The sequence below is a fragment of the Triplophysa rosa genome, linkage group LG20 (assembly GCF_024868665.1).
Source record: "Triplophysa rosa linkage group LG20, Trosa_1v2, whole genome shotgun sequence".
Classification (NCBI taxonomy): domain Eukaryota; kingdom Metazoa; phylum Chordata; class Actinopteri; order Cypriniformes; family Nemacheilidae; genus Triplophysa; species Triplophysa rosa.
This window is the reverse complement of record NC_079909.1, coordinates 284,604-304,659: the sequence shown is the minus strand read 5'-3', so window position 1 is coordinate 304,659 and position 20,056 is coordinate 284,604. Positions and strand designations below refer to the sequence as shown.

General features: G+C 40.4%; 1 protein-coding gene across 3 annotated transcripts in view; it reads right to left on the bottom strand.

The window, feature by feature from the left end:
• The window catches only part of myg1 (myg1 exonuclease), a 65,734-nt gene extending 59,993 nt beyond the window's left edge, over nucleotides 1–5,741 (bottom strand). Inside the window, exons 1-2 of one of the 3 annotated variants that reach the window (XM_057361578.1) lie at nucleotides 5,339–5,741; nucleotides 709–821 (exon numbers count right to left, since the gene is read on the bottom strand). In XM_057361578.1, coding sequence (XP_057217561.1) covers nucleotides 709–821; nucleotides 5,339–5,509 — 284 coding nt within the window. In that variant the 5' untranslated portion in view covers nucleotides 5,510–5,741. The remainder of the gene's footprint in view (nucleotides 1–708; nucleotides 822–5,338) is intronic. The other 2 variants (XM_057361580.1, XM_057361579.1) reach the window with 2 other exon arrangements.
• Nucleotides 5,742–20,056: the final 14,315 nt, after the last annotated feature.

Below are 20,056 nucleotides of genomic sequence, written 5' to 3'. Positions count from 1 at the left end.
CTACATAACAGAGCTTCTACTACACTACAACCCATCACGCTCTCAAAGATCTCAAAACTCCAGACTTTTGATAACACCTAGAATAAATAAATCCACCAAAGGGGGAAGAGCTTTCTCAAAAGTAGCACCTAAACTCTGGAATAGCCTCCCCGATACTATTCGAGGGTCAGACACACTCTCCCAATTTAAATCTAGATTAAAGACAAAAATATGCTAAATAAACCACCGGGAGACTGCATTTATTAGATATTATTTATTAGAATAATCTTGCTTGTTCTATAAACACCATGCACTGTGCTGTGTTTGACCTTTTTTGTGTTTTTCAGTTTTTCTTATATTCCCCTGTAAAGCTGCTTTGGAACAATGCACATTGTGAAAAGCGCCATATAAATAAAATTGAATTGTTATTGTTATATTCTTTTGTGTATATATATATATATATATATATATACAGTATATATATATATATATTCTCCTCTATGTTGCAGAGTCTTTGGAGTGTACCAGATGAACATTTCACTGCAAGTTGTACGTTTACAAAGTGTAGGGAGACAGACTTACTTTAAATTGATGATGCAACCTCTAGAAATTAGTCAAATTAGCGTCTTATTAAAAATTAGCACATTCCAGGACAAATACCTAAAAATGGGTTCACAGCAAACATTAGAACAATGTGGTAACCGTGGTATAAGCGGAATACTTGCGTACCTCTGATGATGATCATAGCGCTGAACACTGGGATTATATTCTCCACCTACATCAACCACAACATCACATTCAGCCAGGAATGACGAGTCTCTGCTGCGCACGATTTCTGCATCCTAATACACACAAGAAAAAAAATAAAAATAACTGTATAACTTCAATAACTGCATAACACCAGGGGCCTGTACCATGAAGCTGGTTTAAGTGGCTAGCCAGGTAAAGTCAGGATTATTTGACTTTTAGCCAGGGCTCCAATGGTCGCATTTAGCGCACAGCGCGAGCGTTTTTTTTTTACATGTGCTAATTTGGATTTTTTTCTAGTAGTTCTATCTCATGTGAAAAGACGAGTAGATCGCGAGCCCACCAGTGCAGGCCTATGTGTGTGAGAAGAGGAGAGTCTGGAGCTGTGTGGCTGGGTGACTGAGGTTTCTCGCTGTCGTCGCCTCGGTCACAGCTCAGCTCATCATTGACAAGGTTACAGACACAACATGAGCGCATTACTACGATTCGCTGTTTGCTGTGACAGATTTTTTGAGCCCGAGGACGAACGATTTGATATTTGAGAAGTTTAAAAATAAAACTAACAGAGGAGTTCAGAATACGCCATTTATCTGTTGATTACATGAGACAGTGCCGAATCATTTCCAATCCGTTCACAACAAGAATGAACTTGTTAAGTTAATGTGAAGTTATCTTTACATTGTGTTGTGAACATGATGAAAAGTGTCCTTAATACACAATAAAATCAAAATAAGCCATCATAACAATGTATAACATCATAATATACAGGTGCTGGTCATATAATTAGAATATCATCAAAAAGTTGATTTATTTCACTAATTCCATTCAAAAAGTGAAACTTGTATATTATATTCATTCATTACACACAGACTGATATATTTCAAATGTTTATTTCTTTTAATTTGATGATTATAACTGACAACTAATAGGGCTGTCACGATTATTAAATAATCATCTCATCGCGATTGTTTGACCTCATCGCGATGATTTCGGATCATCGCAATTATGGCACATCTCTATAGAAGACACTAGGGGGAGCTGTAGTGCATCTGCATATTGCATATTTTAGTGTATATATTGTTACTAAAGCATGGTAATACTTGTAAAATGTACCACCACAACACAATCACTTAAAAAAAAACTAAAACATATACAAATTACCTGCAGTACAATTTAATATTATTTAAGCAAATCTCATTGTGAAAACCAATCTACCAAAATTTCATTAACACACAAGTAAAATGTTACTGTAGTCTTGCAAGTGAGAAAAAAACAGACTAGAAGCTTTTCTATGACTGATAGTATTTTAATGGTGGCTTCATTTCACTCCTGATCAATTTACTTCATTTACAAGTATTTGGTGGTTGTATTATTGACAGGTAAAAGCCTAAACCTTAAATATATGATGACCCAATTTTTTCCGATGTATTTCCAAGAAAAAAACATAGTCTTGTATTCAGAACAATATGGTCATTTCAATCGCTGAATCAAAAATGAATGAGAATTAAATGTCAAAGCTCAAAAACAGACAATTAATCGTCATAATCGCCAAATCCCTAAAACAGACAATTAATCGCCATAATCGCAATGATTTATTAGACAATTAATCGTCAATCAAATTTCATAATTGTGACAGCCCTAAATACAATCATTATTTTGAGTTTATTTCTGTCAAAGGCAAGAACATTGTTGTGCGTTGTCGGTCATGTGGAGGTAAGCAAAACCCTCTCCCGCGAAAAACAAGCTGAAAGGGCAGTACAGCACCGTTAAACTTCTGGAGAAAGTAATGTCACCGGGCACGGAGAGCAATGAATCAACTTCTACTGTCGAGTGCCAGGCTGCTATTAGCAACATGTTATGTTTTGTCAGACTAGTTTTTGCTGCTCTAACGCTGTTATATTTGTTAAATGACGAAGAAATCATCACAGAAATATGCAGAAGCACTAGTTAAGATATACAAGTTATAAGAAACTAAGGAGAGACTTTTTACATTATGGAGTATGCAGGTTAAGAAATACTAGCTAACATATGAAAAAATGTTTGAAGTTAAAATGTCACAGTTGAAATATTATTATTATTTATGACAGGCTTTACAGGGCTCTAGATAGAAAAGTCCAGAAAAACTGTATTTTTATAGACTCAAGCACAGCAAGTACAGCGTGATGAAGTCACGAACATACTAATTACCATCTAAAGCCACCTTGCACCATAGTGACGGGTAATAATAGATTATGACGGATTTTTTACGAGCCTGTCAGTCAAAATGACGGACAATAAAAAAGACTAGCACAACCTCTGGTGTGTACGTGTGAAAATGCGTGTGCTGCAGTCAGACAGAGAGGTGAGGATTAAACAGTTAAACAGAGTGGATGTAGCCACGGATGATGAGAGAAGATGAAAAGAACGATTGACAACTTTTTCGTGAATAATGTTAAAGGTACAATGCGGGATGTTTATATGATCTATTAACAGAAATGCAATATAACATACAAAACTGTGTCTTTAGATGTGTATAAAAACCTTACGACGTAATGAAAAGTTATGTTTTTATTACCATAGAATAAACCAGTTGTATATACATCTATCTACATGGAATTTGTTATGTTGTGCAGCCATGTTTTGTACAGTAAGCTCTAACGGACAAACAGCTCTACAGAGCGTGTTTCGTATATGTTGGTCTTCGTGTGCTTTTTTAGACGCAGCTTGCGTCATCACCGAGTTGAAGACGCACAAAGTAGTAAGTCGTAGTACGGAGAGGAGGAGGAGTAGTAGTCGTCTAGCTGAAGCAATTGATTGTTCTGTCTTAGAAGTTTTGATAAAATGGAGGACCATGCGTATTGTGCACAAGCGCCGACAGAGCGTGAATCTCCGTCATCAAAGAAGCGCAAACGTGATGCTGCCAGACGAATTAGAGACAAACGGCGGCAGAAATCCAGGATAAACATTGGTGTATCTATTACCAGATGGAAGGCACTATTGAAAGACAAATGTTTTCAAGGCGACGCAGAAGTTGCCTGTTTTCTGCTAGACTGGTAAAATAATTCAACATTTTCAATGTTTCCACTTTTTCAATGTTTACCAAACAACTGTTTTGTTGAAACGGGAACGTTAGCATTTCATACAAATGGCCATATAACCTCCGAATAATAATGTTTTTCCATCCCTGCGGTACGTACTGACAAACGTCTACTAACTTACACCTAACTGCCTATGTCGCTGTCAGATCAAACGCTTTGAACAGCGTTGCTATTTACGATTAGCTAACTTTAGTTACTTCACTACTCTCAGCGTGTACTAGATAGCACGCAAGAAATATATCTAATTATAGAATTGTAACAGTAACTTTCGCAATAGAATACATGTTAAATGATTAATTGCGTTAATATATTGCCTTACCTTTGCAAAGAAACATCGTTGCTTGTATCACTGCTATCCGCTGTCTCAGTAGACAACATCTTTTTTTTACTGTTGCGGCCACCGTCGTACTTCGAAAGGGAGATTCATTGCAAAACTAATAATACAACGCTAGTGGCCGCTGATTTTCAAGAACTGCGCCTTTAAGGCCTGATCCGTCCGAAAATCATAAGCAATGCTCTGACACGGAGCCATCAACCTCCCAGGTTATGTCAAGCCCTGGTCCATTTATCTTGAGATGGTTTAAGTTTAAGTTTCAGTTCAGTGAAGCACTTTAAGCACCAACACTTTTTCAGTAAGTTACCTTTCTTGTAGAATTGTGCTTCAAATAAAGAACTTTATGTTGACCAGATTGTTATTTAATCGTTTACAAGTCAATTTTGCCTATATGGACAGCGCTTAAAAAAAAAGTGAACTGGTAAAATGTGGTGTTAAATGTGATGCGGTCGAAAATTTGGGTGCACCTAACTTTTGTGCTGGTGCACCTAAGAAAAAAAGTTAGGCGCACCAGTGCAACCAGTGCAAAAAGTTAGAGAGCCCTGCTTTAGTATGGAATAAGCAGAAAGAATGTATTAAAAGAATTGATAGAGTAGAGTATGCACTTCCCAATAAAGTTTAGTCTTTAGCCTTCTCAAGAGGTTATTTTGTGATTTTGAGGGTAATAATGTAACAAGTAATAAACGAGTAGTGTAACTAATTACTTTTGAAAGGCGTAATCAGTAATTTATTACATTTCTAGAGTAACTTGCCCAACACTGGAGACGTCTGCTGTCAGATTTAGAATGGACGTACAACAGCTCTTTCGACATGTTTAGCAGATCTTAAACAGATGAAAAGCAGATATTTTCCAGATCGCCAGATCTTTAGCAGACATCTTACAGATGGACCTGTGCTATCTGGGAATGCTAGCATAGTAACGAAATTAAAATCAAGTGACGGATTACGCACAAATATAAAATAAAACTGTACTAATTGTCATGTTACTAGAAAAGCAAACAAACACAGTCTTTTTTGGCCACGTGCGGTCGGGGATACAGATAGGCTACGCCATAGATATGTATTTGGCTTTCAGCAAGAGTACATGGTGCAACCCGTCAAACTCCTCTTTTAAAACACATTGTGTTCAATAGTATCATTTAAAGTATTTAAATGCGAGTTATCAAACGTCAGTATATGCTGTATATGTGCTTTCGTTTACCTTGTATTCTGGTAGTTGTCGAAGAAGGAAGCACGCGAGTACTTCATCACAGTGAAATGTGCCGTTATGAGTCCCGATCCTCACGCGAGCTTTATGCGCTTCTTCACTCATCTTCATGAAATGAACTTTATTACTAAACACTCGAGTGATTCTCCCGCGGATGACATTCATTAACAAATCACACACTCCCAACCCTCTTGAGTGAGCAGATCCAGGCCCTGTCCCAAATGGCGCACTTGCGGTCTCGTGGACTTAAATTGCGCGTTCTCGCCAAGTCTACGAGTCTGTGGAGTGTCCCATTTGTCTTTTTAGCGCTCAGAAGTCTGCTCGCGAGCGCCTCCTTTGTGCCCTCGATGCGACCGCAGACTCGACTGAAGTCCCCTACCCAGGAATCGTTGCGAACGCCCAATCACAGAACAGATTGGAGGAGTGTCGTGGATGTCAGACATATACGTAAACATGACGGATACATTTTTAAATATATGTTTTGATAAAATTCTAAATTAATTTATTAATTAGTTACTTATTCATATTATTGCTTATTTATTTTCTATTAAGCCAGCTATTCAAGAATAAAAACTTTTAATGCAGTGCATTTTCTTACTTAAGGTAATAAGCCATGTTTTGTTGTAGATATATATCTAGTTGTCTCTGGGCTCTGTAAAGCTAAACAACACAGCTTCTTTATTATAGAGAAATATTAAATAACAACATATATGCATATTAAGAACACATTATGCACATTAAGTATAGTGTAAACAAATTAATAAATATACATTCATGACGTCATGGCAAATAAATGCATTACAAACATAAGTATCTATTGCATAATGCTCGGGTGGCATATCAACATATGAAATACAAACATATGAAATACAGAACAATAAAACCGGCAGCTCCAGTCCCAAATAACAACAATGGGACAACAAGTGGTCGACTTCACGCGGCGCTGCGCAGACTGATCAGCGAATGACAACAAAGTACCGCGAGAGTGATTAGAAAGCACCGCTTGCTTTTTCCGGTGTGATGACGTCAAGTCTGTCCCGAAATGCACTCCCATGACACCTGTGCGCCATTTGGGCCAGGGCCCCACTCGCGTCGCGTGCATACTACTCTTCTTCTGCGCGGAGACGCGCGAACTAAAGCGCTTTACTGACATCTGCTGTACGACATACAAAATACAACTCATTCTGTAATTCAACAAAAACTAAATCATTCAAAAAGCATTGGGCAATTCCGTGAAAATGTGCTGTCGAAATAAACTAAACTGAAACTGAAAATGTCAACCTTACCATTAAAAAATACAGTTTTAACCAAAGGTTTTTACTCTACTGACAGCACAGAAATCAACATTTGGTGGTTCAAATACCCATGATAAGTTTATGAGGCTTTTGCACTAAAATGATAGGTTTGGTCTCACATGAAAGAAGACACTTGGCAGTTTATTTTAAATTCAGTATTAATTGTTGTCATAATGAAAAATATATATTGTACAATTTAAAAGCAAATTTCTAATAACTTATATTACAAATATCTGAAAATGTATACAAATATAATGGATTCAATATTATATCAGAAATCTGAAAAGCACAAACAAATAAAGAAAACATTATAGCTGTATTTTTTCATATTGAGAAAGCATACGATATGTTATGTAAAGAAGGACTTCTTATCAAGTTAAATAAATTAGGAATTGGAGGTAGGATGTAATTAGATGTTAGATTTCTTGTTTGGCAGAACAATAGTATGGAAGCATATTGGTTTCTATTTTCAATTTGAAATGCAATCCGCAAAATGGCAATGCAGTATGTAAAATGACAATGCAATTGTGTTAAAAACACACAATGAGCGTTAAAAATATCAATTTAAATAACATATTAAAACTAGTGTAGGAACTGACAAATGTAATTGATATAATTTAATTTTTATTTTCATTTTGCACTTAAAGCAACAACGAGCAACTTCTCCTCACAGTTGCCCCACGTGGTTGATAAGCGGAATTGTCTGTTTACAATGTCGTAAAAACTGTCGCAAAGATTTCCCGCTGGCAGCCGACGGACCCAAATACGCTATGAAAACAGCGCATAGAATGTGTATACAGTATATATAACGACAACATTAGCCTACTCAACAACTGAACTGTGCAACATTTACGTGGTTTACTGGTCTGAAATAAAGAATCTGCTACTTTTTACCACAACACGTTTATTGTGGTTTTTTAGTCTTCATTTACATGCACTACACACATTCATGACGAGACACGACAACATGCTAGCTATCGACACCGGCAACCATATATTATTCCATTTCAATTCAATTTTATTTATATTGCGCTTTTCACAATGTGCATTGTTCCAAAGCAGCTTTACAGGAGAAAATAAGAAAAACACAGAGAGGTAAAACGCAGCACAATGCATGGTGTTTAGACCAAGCAAGATCATTCTAATAAATAATATCTAATAAATAATTAAATGAATAAATGCAGTCTCCCGGTGAGCAAGCCAACATTGCTCTGCTATTTATCTCTATATTATCTCTCAGCTAGTGTGAACCGGTAGTGCGCCAATGACACAGACTAATAACAAATATGTTCAAAAGTACAGGACAGTAACAAAAAAGGTACAAATAAAACTTACAAAATCAGGTAAGTCAGCAGAGCCAATCTCCTCCCCGGGGACTCCCCACGTCGAGGGATCCGCACTGCCAGCCATCGAACCACCCCCTGGGAGGTCGATGAAGCAGATCGTACCCCTAGCCCCGGTCTCGGTCCCTGGGAGCCTGACAAGAGCTTCCCAAACCGTCACGGTGGCTACGGGATACGATCCGTCTCGGCTACACGATCCAACTCGCCAGACGCCCGCTCAAGATTCGGGGCATCCTCTCAACCTCAGTCAGAGGCAAGGATGCTCCCATGCTTCGGGACAGGGTCGCCACCCCTCTGGCAAGAGATCGTGCTCGTCCCCCGAGATGTTCAACTGGTTATGCAGCCCGTACTTCATCGTCCCCAAAAAGGCGGGGGTTGCTAGATCTGCGTACCCTGAACAGACACCTACTCAAGCTGCCATTCAGGATGCCCATGCAGAAGCGCATCCTGGCATATATCAGATGTCAAGATTGGTTCATGGCAATCGACCTGAAGGACGCTTACTTTCATGTCTCGCTTCGAGGGCAGGCATATCAGTACAGAGTCCTCCCTTTCGGTCTATCCCTGTCCCCACGAGTCTTCACGAAGATCGTGGAAGCCGCCCTCACTCCCCTCGGGGAGAGAGGTGTGCGGGTACTAAACAATCTCGATGACTGGCTCATCTTGGCACACTTGCGAAATCTGTTGTGTACAAACAGGGACCTAGTGCTCCGGTACCTAGATCGATTGGGACCACAGGTCAACCGAGAAAAGAGTAAGCTCTCCCCTGTGCAGGGCATCCTCTTTCTCGGTATGGAACTCAACTCTGTCTCCATGACAGCGCGACTGACTACAGAACACGCTCAGTCAGTGTTGAACTGCCTGATCAGCGGTCCCCCTGAAACAATTTCAGAGGCTCCTGGGACACATGGCATCCTCGGCGGGGGTGATACCCCTCGGGTTGATGCACATGCGACCGCTCCAACACTGGCTACAGAGTCGAGTTCCCTGGAGAGCGTGGCACACCGGCAGCAGGAGTATGGTCATTACGCCTCTCTGCCGACGCACCCTAACCCCTTGGTCTTCAAGGGGGTCCCTCTCGGGCAGGTTACGAGGCGCGTCATGGTGACGACAGATGCCTCCCTGCAGGGTTGGGGTGCAGTGTGCACGAGCACACAGTGTCGGGGCAATGGACGGGCCCCCGCCTGCGCTGGCATATCAACTGCCGAGAGTCGTTGGCTGTGCTACTTGCACTGAAGAGGCTACAACCTCTCGTGCAGGACAAGCACACGCTGGTCCCGTCGGACAGCACAACTGCCGTAGCGTATATCAACCACAGGGTGGCATTCGCACACGGCAGTTAACACGCCTCGCCCGACGCCTCCTCCTGTGGAGTCAGCAGGTGATCCGCTCCCTGCGAGCCACACATATCCCAGGTGACCTGAACCAGACAGCCGACGCGCTCTCTCGTCAGTTGACGCCTTGCGGAGAGAGGCGACTCCACCCCCGCGCAGTCCAGCCCAGGGTAAGGGCACATTATGGCATCCCAGGCCAGACCTCTGGAACCTCCATGTCTGGCACCTGGACGGGACGAGGAGATCCTGATTGGCCTACCCCCTGTGGTGATTGAGACCATCACTCAGGCTAGGACCCCGGCCACTAGGCGGCTATACGCCTATAAGTGGCGCCTCTTCTCGTCCTGGTGCTCTTCTCAAAGAGAAGACCCGCAGAGTTGCTCGATCAGAAACGTGCTGTCCTTTCCTCAAGAGAGACTGGAGAGTAACCTCTCCACTTCCCCACTGGAAGTGTATGTAGCCACCATTGCATCTCATCACGACCCAGTTGCTGGTAAGTCTCTAGGACAGCACGACCTGCTCATTAGGTTCCTAAGGGGCGCGAGAAGGCTACCGCCTCGTCCGCGCTCCTACTCTCTGAGCAGCTCTTTGTCTGTTTTGGAGGTTAGCTGAAAGGGAGGGCTGTCTCCAAACAGAGATTGGTGCACTGTATCATGGACCGATCCCAAGATCGCCCATGCCCATTGGCAGTGAGGGCACACTCCAACCGGGGTGTAGCCTCCTCGTGGACAATGGCTCAGGGCGCCGCTCAGGCAGACATTTGCAGAGCTGTGGGATGGGCTACGCCCAACACAGTCGCGAGGTTCTACAATCTCCGCATAGAACCGGTATCAGCCCGCGTCCTGCATGGCAACGTAGGACCGGCAGCCGGTAGGGCGTACGCCTGCGAAAGCACCTTCCCCCTCTAGGTGGGTCAGTGTGCTATTTCCACCTCCCTTCTTTCCCCAGTGGGTGAAGAACAGGCATTCCATCCATCACTAAGCACCTTCCTGGGGGCAGGCTGGGCAGAGCAGTCCTGCCCCCTTAAGCCGGGCAACAGCTGAGTTATCTACCACATAGCTCTAACCGGGCCTAGTGCTCCAGACGTGGTAACCCCCCCATCGGGCGGTTCTGTCTGATGTATCCTCATGAATGGTTCCCATCTTGGTAAACCATGACCTCCCTAGGTGGACCTCCACCTTGCGGTAAACTACTTCAGTCTGCACATTTTATCCTATGAGTTCTCCCCTGGCGGCGAGACCATGCTGGTGTCTCCACTAAACTCCTCCCTACGGCAGGAAGTGGTCTCTGTAGCACGTTTCCTCAGTGAGGAAATAGCGCTTACCCAGTGGCCTTACGGTGCCGGGCGGCTTCTCACTGTTAGAGAAACAAGGCCTCCGCCTGTGACGGCCGGTGGCAGGGGCTTCCCACCTTTCAAGGAAAGCTCTGGGACCCCTACCTCTCCACTGGATGGTCACAATTTCGCGCTGGTGCTCACATCTGACACGCCTAGGCCAGTCAGCATCGCTCCGCTAGAGATTGTAACGCGGCACAGCGCTGTGGCGTTTTCCATAGGAACCCATCTGTCGGTTCGACACAACGTCGAGAGACCGACAGAAAGGGAATTTCTTGGTTACGGATATAATCTCAGTTCCCTGATGGAGGGAATGAGACGTTGTGTCCTTCATGCCACAACGCTGGCCACCCACTGCAGCGGTCGAGGGATGCTCAGGCTCCTCAGCCCAAAAGGTGAATGAATGAGAACGCCGTCTTTCTTTTATACCCGGATATCCGGGGGCGGAGTCCGGCATGCAAATTTCATTCGCCAATTTCATTGGCCTTTTCAAAATAGTCAGAAGTTGATAGATTCTCAAGGACGAACCCCATCTGTCGGTTCGACACAACGTCTCGTTCCCTCCATCAGGGAACAGAGGTTACATCCGTAACCAAGACGTTCTATCAATAGGGGTTTAGTAAATATTGCAGATTTAGAAACTATTTCTATATTGTTTACTGACTTAACATTCTTGACTCTTATTGCAGGTAAAAGATGACACTGATACCTGCCTATTATCTATGGAGATTAAAAATAAAATGCATGAGGGCATAAGCATGTCTGTGTTGTTTCTTTTATTTAAGAATAATAAAGACATGGTATTCCAAAAGTTCGATCTAATGAAGCTCAGTCTAAGTGTACTGGTTTAGAGATCATCATCAGGCTGCTTCTTCATTCTTCACAGGTCTCCTCTCTTTTCTGATGATGTGTGTAGTGTAGCACATGACACAGTACAGGCCCTATCAGGATCATCCCTTTATATAAACTGAAATCCTTCATTCCTATCAGTTGCCCAAAGGTCATTTCATGATCCTGTCCTCACTTGAGCTGCAGTGTAACAGGTTTGGGTCAGGGAATGGTGTCGTCATCATAAATGTGACTGAAGATTGTTGACTCATGCAGATTCAGGTCATTTTGCTTCAGTGCTGGCGATACTGTAGGTGTCACACACCATCTAAGAGATTTAATCAATCAGCTTCCTTATCGATTCAATTCCTTTTTGCTTAATACTACTGTATTAAAATGAGTATTACCTGCAAATATTACATTTATACATTTGGCAGACGCTTTTATCCAAAGCGACTTACATTGCATTGTCCTATACGTTTTGTTTCTCACTATGTGCAATCCCCTGGGATTCACCCATGACCTTGGCGTTGCTGCCGCTATGCTCTAACCACTGAGCCACAGGAAATATTATCATTTATTTTCAGAAAATAATCAGAGGGCTCAGAGGCCTATGATGCAGTCTATGACATCAATCAAGACACATACTCATTGACATGATCATGACTGCAGAATCTTTAGTTTCCTTATATAATACTAATTAAGCTGGGGTCTTAAACTGAAACACCACAAATTTGCAAATGGCAGGACAAACTGCATTTTTCATAAATTCCCTCCATCACATGCACTGTCTGTGCTTTTATATACTGTATATTTAATATGAAGGTCCAACAAATTAATATGGCAAATATCTCCTTCACAAGGAAAACAATTATATTTTACTTATTTATTCGTTCATTCATTTATTGCGATCCTCACTGAATACTTTTCACAGTAAATGAGAAACAAAAATTGTTCTAAATATATTATATTACATTACAATAAATATTGTTCTAAAAGCAAAACATCACGTTAAAGCCACAATATGGAATATTTAGACCGCTAGATGGCGCACTTTCGAAACAACAACAAAGGGCGATGCTAAATGACTTTATGTAGGAGAGTGGATTTATAGGACATGTCGTTTTCACCATCCAGAGGCGTATGGAGATCGCCCATCATGTTCACAGACAAGGTAATGAATGAATTTTATTTTATGTCATCGTAATGAATTAGCTTGCAAGAAACATGGAATGTAATGCTACGTTAACCCGAGACTGATATTGGACTTTGTCAATTGATTTGGTAGCGTAATGCTACACAGTTTTACGTGTTTCAAACAGTCATACAGTTGTCATTTAAACAGTAAATTTGAATGAACCCACAGTATTTACAAGTAACGGTACTGGCTTGATATTTTTGTGCGACATATACTGTATTTCATAGGGTAACTGCAAATTCAAATAATCTGTGCATGAGTATTTCGTGTACAATAACATTTTCTTTGCATACCTGTCTATTAAAACACATGCGAGAGCGGAGTCTCTGTCGAGTCCAAGTTGGTCACGAAGCTCTCTCCATTTAGAAAACGCCACGCCGATATTAATCCTTGTTTTATTTCTTCGTTTGTCCATAAGCATGCTTGCCTCATTTGGCCTACGTTTATGCTTTTTTTGGGTTTCCTTTACTCGCCAAAGCATAATCGTGATCCATAATAACAGAACAACAGATGCTGCGTCCCAGATGCTATATAACCACTTCCGCATTTGCGTGTTGCCGTAGTTTCTACAATCGGAAACTGAGGGTAGTGAGGAGCAGCGAACATTACAAGGGAGACAAGGGACGGCCATTATTTTAAATAGGAATTTATCTGGATTTGCACATTCTTGGGAACATTTGGGACAATGTAAGTACACAACTGCATGAACTATAACACACTGTGCAAGTGATTTTTGGATATTTCCTAACAAAATTATTCCATATTGTGGCTTTAATTAGATGTTAAATTCGCAAAGCTCTTTTTATTAATCTTGTAACTTGCGCAACAAGTTGCTTTTGTATGAATAAAGCCGACTTGACTGTGTCATAGCTGAGATCTAATCCTGTTTACATGAAATAAGCCTGCTCCCGAGCAGGTTTAAGCTAACAGATCTGTTGCTAAGACAACAAGTCCAGGATGAGTGTCGAGGAACCAAACAATCCAAGATCATGTGAAATCGTCAACAATCAAATCCAGCTAACTGAGTTAGCGAGGTACGAAGAACGGGCCCCAGCAATGTAATTTTTAAGCAAAAGTTGAGTTAAATAAAACAACCCCGCATGTTGGGTCAAAGATTTAACCCAACCGGATGGGTTAAAATAACCCAACACTGGGTTTATCCATTTTTGACCCAGTGTTGGGTTACCAAAATAACCCAAATTGGGTTGTTTTAACCCAGCCTATTTTTAGAGTGTAAAAAAGAAGTTAAAAGGATAGTCGACATTCTGTTATCATTCGTTTAGCTTAATGTTATTTCAAACCAAAATGCTCTTTCATGAAGCATAGATTGTTGAGTGATGTTTTGATTTGCGACTACGCCGTCTCACGGTCACAAAGTTACCCTTCTGCGGGGGATCTACAACCAGAACCGAATTATGTGCGCAATTCGCATCCAAAGTGTTTTCTATGTAAAATGTGAGAGTAATCCAGGCGGGAAGCACGTGCAGCATTAGGTTTTATTAAACAAAAAGACAAAGTACCAAATAAAAAAAGAACAAAGAAACTAAAATAATACAAAGTACACTGAGCATAACCATTGGGGACAAGATCAAACATTTAACGACTGACAACAGACAAAGGAAACACTGGGGTTTAAATACACTGGGAACTAATAAGGATGAAACAAGACAACTGTCACGGTTTCCCTCTGTCTCTCCCAGTGTTTTCCCCTTGGACATCATCACCCACGCTCCTCCATGATCACACACCCATTCCTCGTTTGCAATCACCCTCACCTGCCAGTCATCAGCCCCATCATCAGAACTGTATATATTCACTCCTGTGTTCCCTGTATCTTTGTCTACTCTTAAATGTATGTTTAATGTCAACCTCTTTGTATAGTTATATTCTCCCGGTCTTGTTTTCCTTTTAAAACGCAACGGTTTAAAATATAGAATCCATTTTATCTCGTCAGGTGGTGCTGATGAATCCAAAGTCCCTACAGGCAAGCCGTGGCACTAGGTGGCCATGGATTCAAAGCCACCGGGCAGCTATTTCACTCATGCAAGGTAAAAGTCCTTGAGTGCGGGTTACAACATGCATATACAGTGGCTTGCAAAAGTATTCATCCCCCTTCATTTTATTCACATTTTGTTATGCTGCTGCCTTATCTTAAACTACTTTAAATGATTATTTTTTTACATTAATCTACACTCCATGCACAATAATGACAAAACAAAAAACTGATTTTTGATAGTTTTGCAAATTTATTAAAAAATAAAAAACAAAAATAAGTACATTGCATAAGTATTCATACCCTTTTCTGGGACACTTGAAATTTAGCTCAGAAGCATTAGTTTTGCTTGTTGATGTTTCTACACTTCGAGTGGAGTTAACCTGTGCCAAATTCAATTGAATAAGTATGATTTGGAGCGGCACATACCTCTCTATAAAGGGTGCAACAGCTGAAAATGCATATCAAAGTAAAAACCAAGACATGAGGTCAAAAGAACTGCCAGTAGAGCTTTGAGACAGGATTGTATCAAGGCACAGATCTGGGGAAGACTTCTGAAAAAAATCTGCTGTATTGAAGGTTCACAGAAGCATGTAGCCTCCATTTATATTTATATCCATTTATACAGATGAATAGCCATTGCTCTTTATCTCGTGTATTGAGGGATACGATAAAAAGCGATTCGGGGTTCTCTCGAAATGTAGGGGAGAGTGATTGACAGCGTGATGCGATCGTCCCCAACCCCAAACACCCAAAACCCCATTTTAAACATTTAACATAATGTCTAAATGTAATTTAATCTGTTTCTCGAAAGGTTACATTCACATTTCGCGTCTAAAAACGCGGGACGGGTCGATTTCTCCTTTCCAAAGCGCTCCGGACCCTGCGCTCCCTCGCCAGAGCCGTTGAGAGAGAAGGTTCCGATACATTTTTATCTCACCGCCACGCAGTCACATGATTCATCTCTCAATAGTACCAAAGTGTTAGCCAGCAAATTCGTTGTTGGACCTCAAGTATTTCTAAATTGCTGTATTTGTCTCTGGTCATGAGTAAGTTTTTAGGCTTAAAAAATTACTTTAGTTAATTATTGTTATTATTATTTTGTAGAAAATAGACCCTCTGTTCTATGGATTCTGGATGACAGTTAAATGAAGAGGACATGCAATCTCTGCTCTTGTAGTTCATCAAATCAGTGTAATAACAAGGCATTATACACCAAAGACACTACAACAGGTTGTGTCCCTTACCTTGTTTTTATGCTGACTGAAGGCAAATTGACTTGAAAAATCATTTACTGTATTTAGGCAGCATGGGACTTCACAAGATTCATTATCACTATTAGCCCATGTCTACACAAGAGACAATAGAAAGCATTAGAACCCATTATAATTTAAAATTTTGTCCACACCGGACGTGGCGAGGTGCAATGCAACAATCCCATTAGAACAAGTCGTGTGTAGCGTCGCGCCATGTCAGGTGTAGACACAGTCTTTCTCATTTTAATTTTGTAATGGTTTTTGAGTTTGTCATTTTTTTTAGATGGTTGCTGAATTCAGCCAGCTGATGTCCGCTAACCTTATGAGGTCCTTTTATAGTGGCCTAGATGTACATTTGCCAAACAAAATCCTACTGTGGCTTGATCCTAATGTCAGTATTTTTTTTTAACCAATAAGATTTCTTTATTTGGCATTCACACAATACTCTGTTTAAAATATTTCGTTTTTTGCAAAGTTCTTGTGTATTGTGTGTTCATTCATTGTCATTTCAGGACTCATTTCAGGACTCACACCAGAACTGCTTTTTTGGGCATGTCTAAGGATTCCTCCAGTTTTTTAAAGCTTTGTGAGGTATGTTTAAAAATACATTACAGAGGTCACTCTTTGAAGTAAAGAAGTTGTAGAAATTACATCATAATAGGCACACCTGAAAACTAGTCGCTTTGAGTCAAAAATAGGACACTGTCGAGTGTCTGAAAGCGCTTGCCAGCATGTCTTACATCAATATCTGAGTGCTTACTAAATTTACTCATTTCAGTATTTTTACTTTTGTATTTTCAGCCAACAGACAAAATTTAAGATTTTCAAGGAGACATTCACATGGAAGAATGTCAGGTTCTTACTGATATCTCGGATGTCCTCAAGGCTTTTGGACTCCTGATGGGTTTACTTTTTGACTACCCCAAACACATTAAGTAAGCCTTTGAGGCTATGCAAAAACACATAATGAACATTGGAGGAAGCAGCTGGTCTTCATGTGTGCACGGTCTCCGCAACAAGTTGCTACCTAAAAAGTAGCTTTTTTAAGAGAAGCTTCAGGGTTTTCTATACCGTTTGCAAATGTTGTAATGTTGAGTCAAGTTTGTTTTTACACATCTCATGTGAATGAGTTTATTGGAATAGACAAATAGACACAATCTCCTAAGAATATTATACAGTAATTACATGTTGTAATTCATATTTTAATACAGTTTGATGTGCTAGTTTTTCTTCACTGTAAAAAAAACCTTACATTTTGAAGTGCAACCAAATTGATTTTACAAGGCAGTTGAAATGGAAAGTAAACAGTAAAATAAGTTTGTTATGTAATATAATAGTAAAATATCAGATTGAAATGACTTGTAAAGTCAGTTTGATTGCAAAAATGTTGTTTTTGTCATGGTCCTGCCTCCTTGTTCATGATTTTCCGGTCTAGTGGCAGGATTGTGACAGATCCCTTGTGTTTAGTGTAGAGAGAGACATGACATTGTTTGTTTTGACCTGCCATGCTCTCTCTCTCTCTCTGGTCTCGTTATCGGCCCCGCCCCCTCGTTCTCTCTTCAGCTTTCCCTGAGTGTTCCATTACCCACACCTGTCCCTTGTTAATTAGCCTTTGTTTGTCTCCCTATAAAATGCCCTCCTGTTCATTGTCCTGTGCTTGTTCGTTGTGCTTCTGTGGCTATGTACCTTGTGTCTTACCTTGGATATTTCCGTAAGTCTAGTTTAGTGTAGTTTATTGTAGTCTTGTCAAGTGTTGTGTTTAGTCCTTGTTAGTTTAGTTTAGTCAGTTTTTGTTCATGTTTTGCTTGTTATATTATTTCCCTTATTATTGTGTCTTGTTTTCCCCATCGTGGGTTTTTGTTTTGTTAATATTTTTATTATTAAAGTCTTGTTTTGTTACCCCCTTACCGCTGCCTGCGCTTGGGTTCTTCCTCTCGCTGTCACACCCCCCGGTCGTGACAGCATTCCTGACAGATTTATATTTAAAGTCAAGTAATGTGTGTAATGTATTATTTCCACTTGACATATATAGCAATTTGTTTGCTTGCAACAAATCTATTAAAATGTTAATGGAAAAATGTTGTGCCGATGAAGTTAACACAAAGCAAAAATGTATGTCATCTTAACAAAAAAATTAAGGCAGCGGGTAATAAATGTGCTTAAGTTGACTCAACTCATTGATAAGTTAAAATAACAAATACATTTGTTGTCTGAGCTAGAAAATAATACTTTAGTCCTTTTAATGATTTTTCCTAGTTGACTTGTTTTAAAAGGTTGACTCTACTTTGAAGGTAAGTTAATACAACAAGAAATTTATTGTCAACTTAACAAAAAAATTTAAGGCAGCTGGGTAGCAAAGTTTTTTTTTTTTAGTTGACTCAACAAATTGTTTTTTACAGTGTATGCTGAAATTTCCTTCCGTGCTGTTGCCAAAACATTGTACCACCTTTTCTCACAATCCTCTGCTGAAATGCTGCATTTATAGTCATTGTAATCTGTTGCCATGCATTTTTTTGTCCTTACTTGTTAAAGTTGGACTGAATTTTCCTCTTATCACCTCCTTACATTTAAGGACAGACTTTCTTTTTGAATACATTTTTAACAGTTTGCAACTTTGGTCTTTCCTTTATATACAGGTGTAAGTGCAATTTATAATGATGTGATTCATCATCTTAATTACTTAAATGGTACCACATATCCATTTAATTAATGTGTTGAAAGTCATAATTAATACTGTGCAAAATTGTATAAAATAAAAGTACTTGTAATCGTTTTGCACACAATGCAAAAAAGTATTTCTCAAATAAATTGAAATATTAAAATAATTGTAATATCTTTATATAAATCGTAAATGAATTGTCATACTGCTGTGACTTCACCATTGCAGGCTCCCTATTGGCTGATTCAGAGGTCAAAGGTGGCCATTTTGTGTTTAAATCATTGTAGTCCTTAATTTACAACACTTAAGTCAGAACTGAAGAATCAGTCTTAAACTTTACTAAAAGTTGCTTTTAGCTTCTATATAAAAGTCTCCTGCTCTTAAAAAAGTCCTACTTCTTTCTATGAATTTTGTGACACTTTTAAGCCAAAGTTTAAGACTACTCTTAAGAACATTTTTGAGAAGTTTTATACATACGGGCCCAGGTTGTTGCAACTCTACATCTTCTCTAAAGAAGGCTCCTCCTTGTGGGCGGAGTTTTATTAAAAAACTCGGGATCATGACATCATGTACCCAGGAAGTAGAAGGCTGTAGGTTTTATCCAGCCGTTCACTGTAGGCCTTGAAAAGCAAATACTATTAAAGAGAATATCTCGATTTGCACTGAACTTCATAATTTTGCAGACATTATTTATGCTCTAAAAGAAACATTACACACCCACTAAAGTTATAACATTGCAATCCCAGAGAATGATCCCTTTGAAAGCACAGTTTTTTTTTCATTTCCTAAAAAACAATGAATATGGACATCCAAGGTTTTAGAAGGACAGTGGTGATATACACAAACATTTATGTTACATTGGTGATGTTTGCCATTTAAAAGCAACTGCACAGACTAAAAAAAAAGTTTGTCAGGGGCTCTTAAACCCACGTAGCCTCTCCGCTCACAAGCACCACGGCCTCTCCGCTAACGAGCCCCACGCTTGAGTAGCCTATTAAATACATATTATTCTAATATCGTTGTCAGTACTGGAAAACGTCTTGGTTACGGATGTAACCTCGGTTCCTTGATGGAGGGAACGAGATGTTGTGTCGAACCGACAGAATGGGGTTTGTCTTGAGAACCTATCATCTTCTGAGTATTTAGAAAAGGCCAATGAAAATTGGCGAATGAAATTTGCATACCGGGCTCCTCCCCAGATGTCCAGGTATAAGAGGGAAGCCGGCGTGCTCATTCATTCACCTTTGGTCTGAGGAGCCTAAAGCATCCTCCCCCGACCGCTGGGGTGGGCGGCCAGTGTTGTGGCATGAGGGACACAACGTCTCGTTCCCTCCATCAGGGAACCGAGGTTACATGCGTAACCAAGACGTTCCCTTTCTGTCGGTCTCTCGACGTTGTGTCGAACCAACAGAATGGGGTTCCTATGGAAAACGCCACAGCACTGAGCAGCGTCACAATCTCTGCGGAGCGACG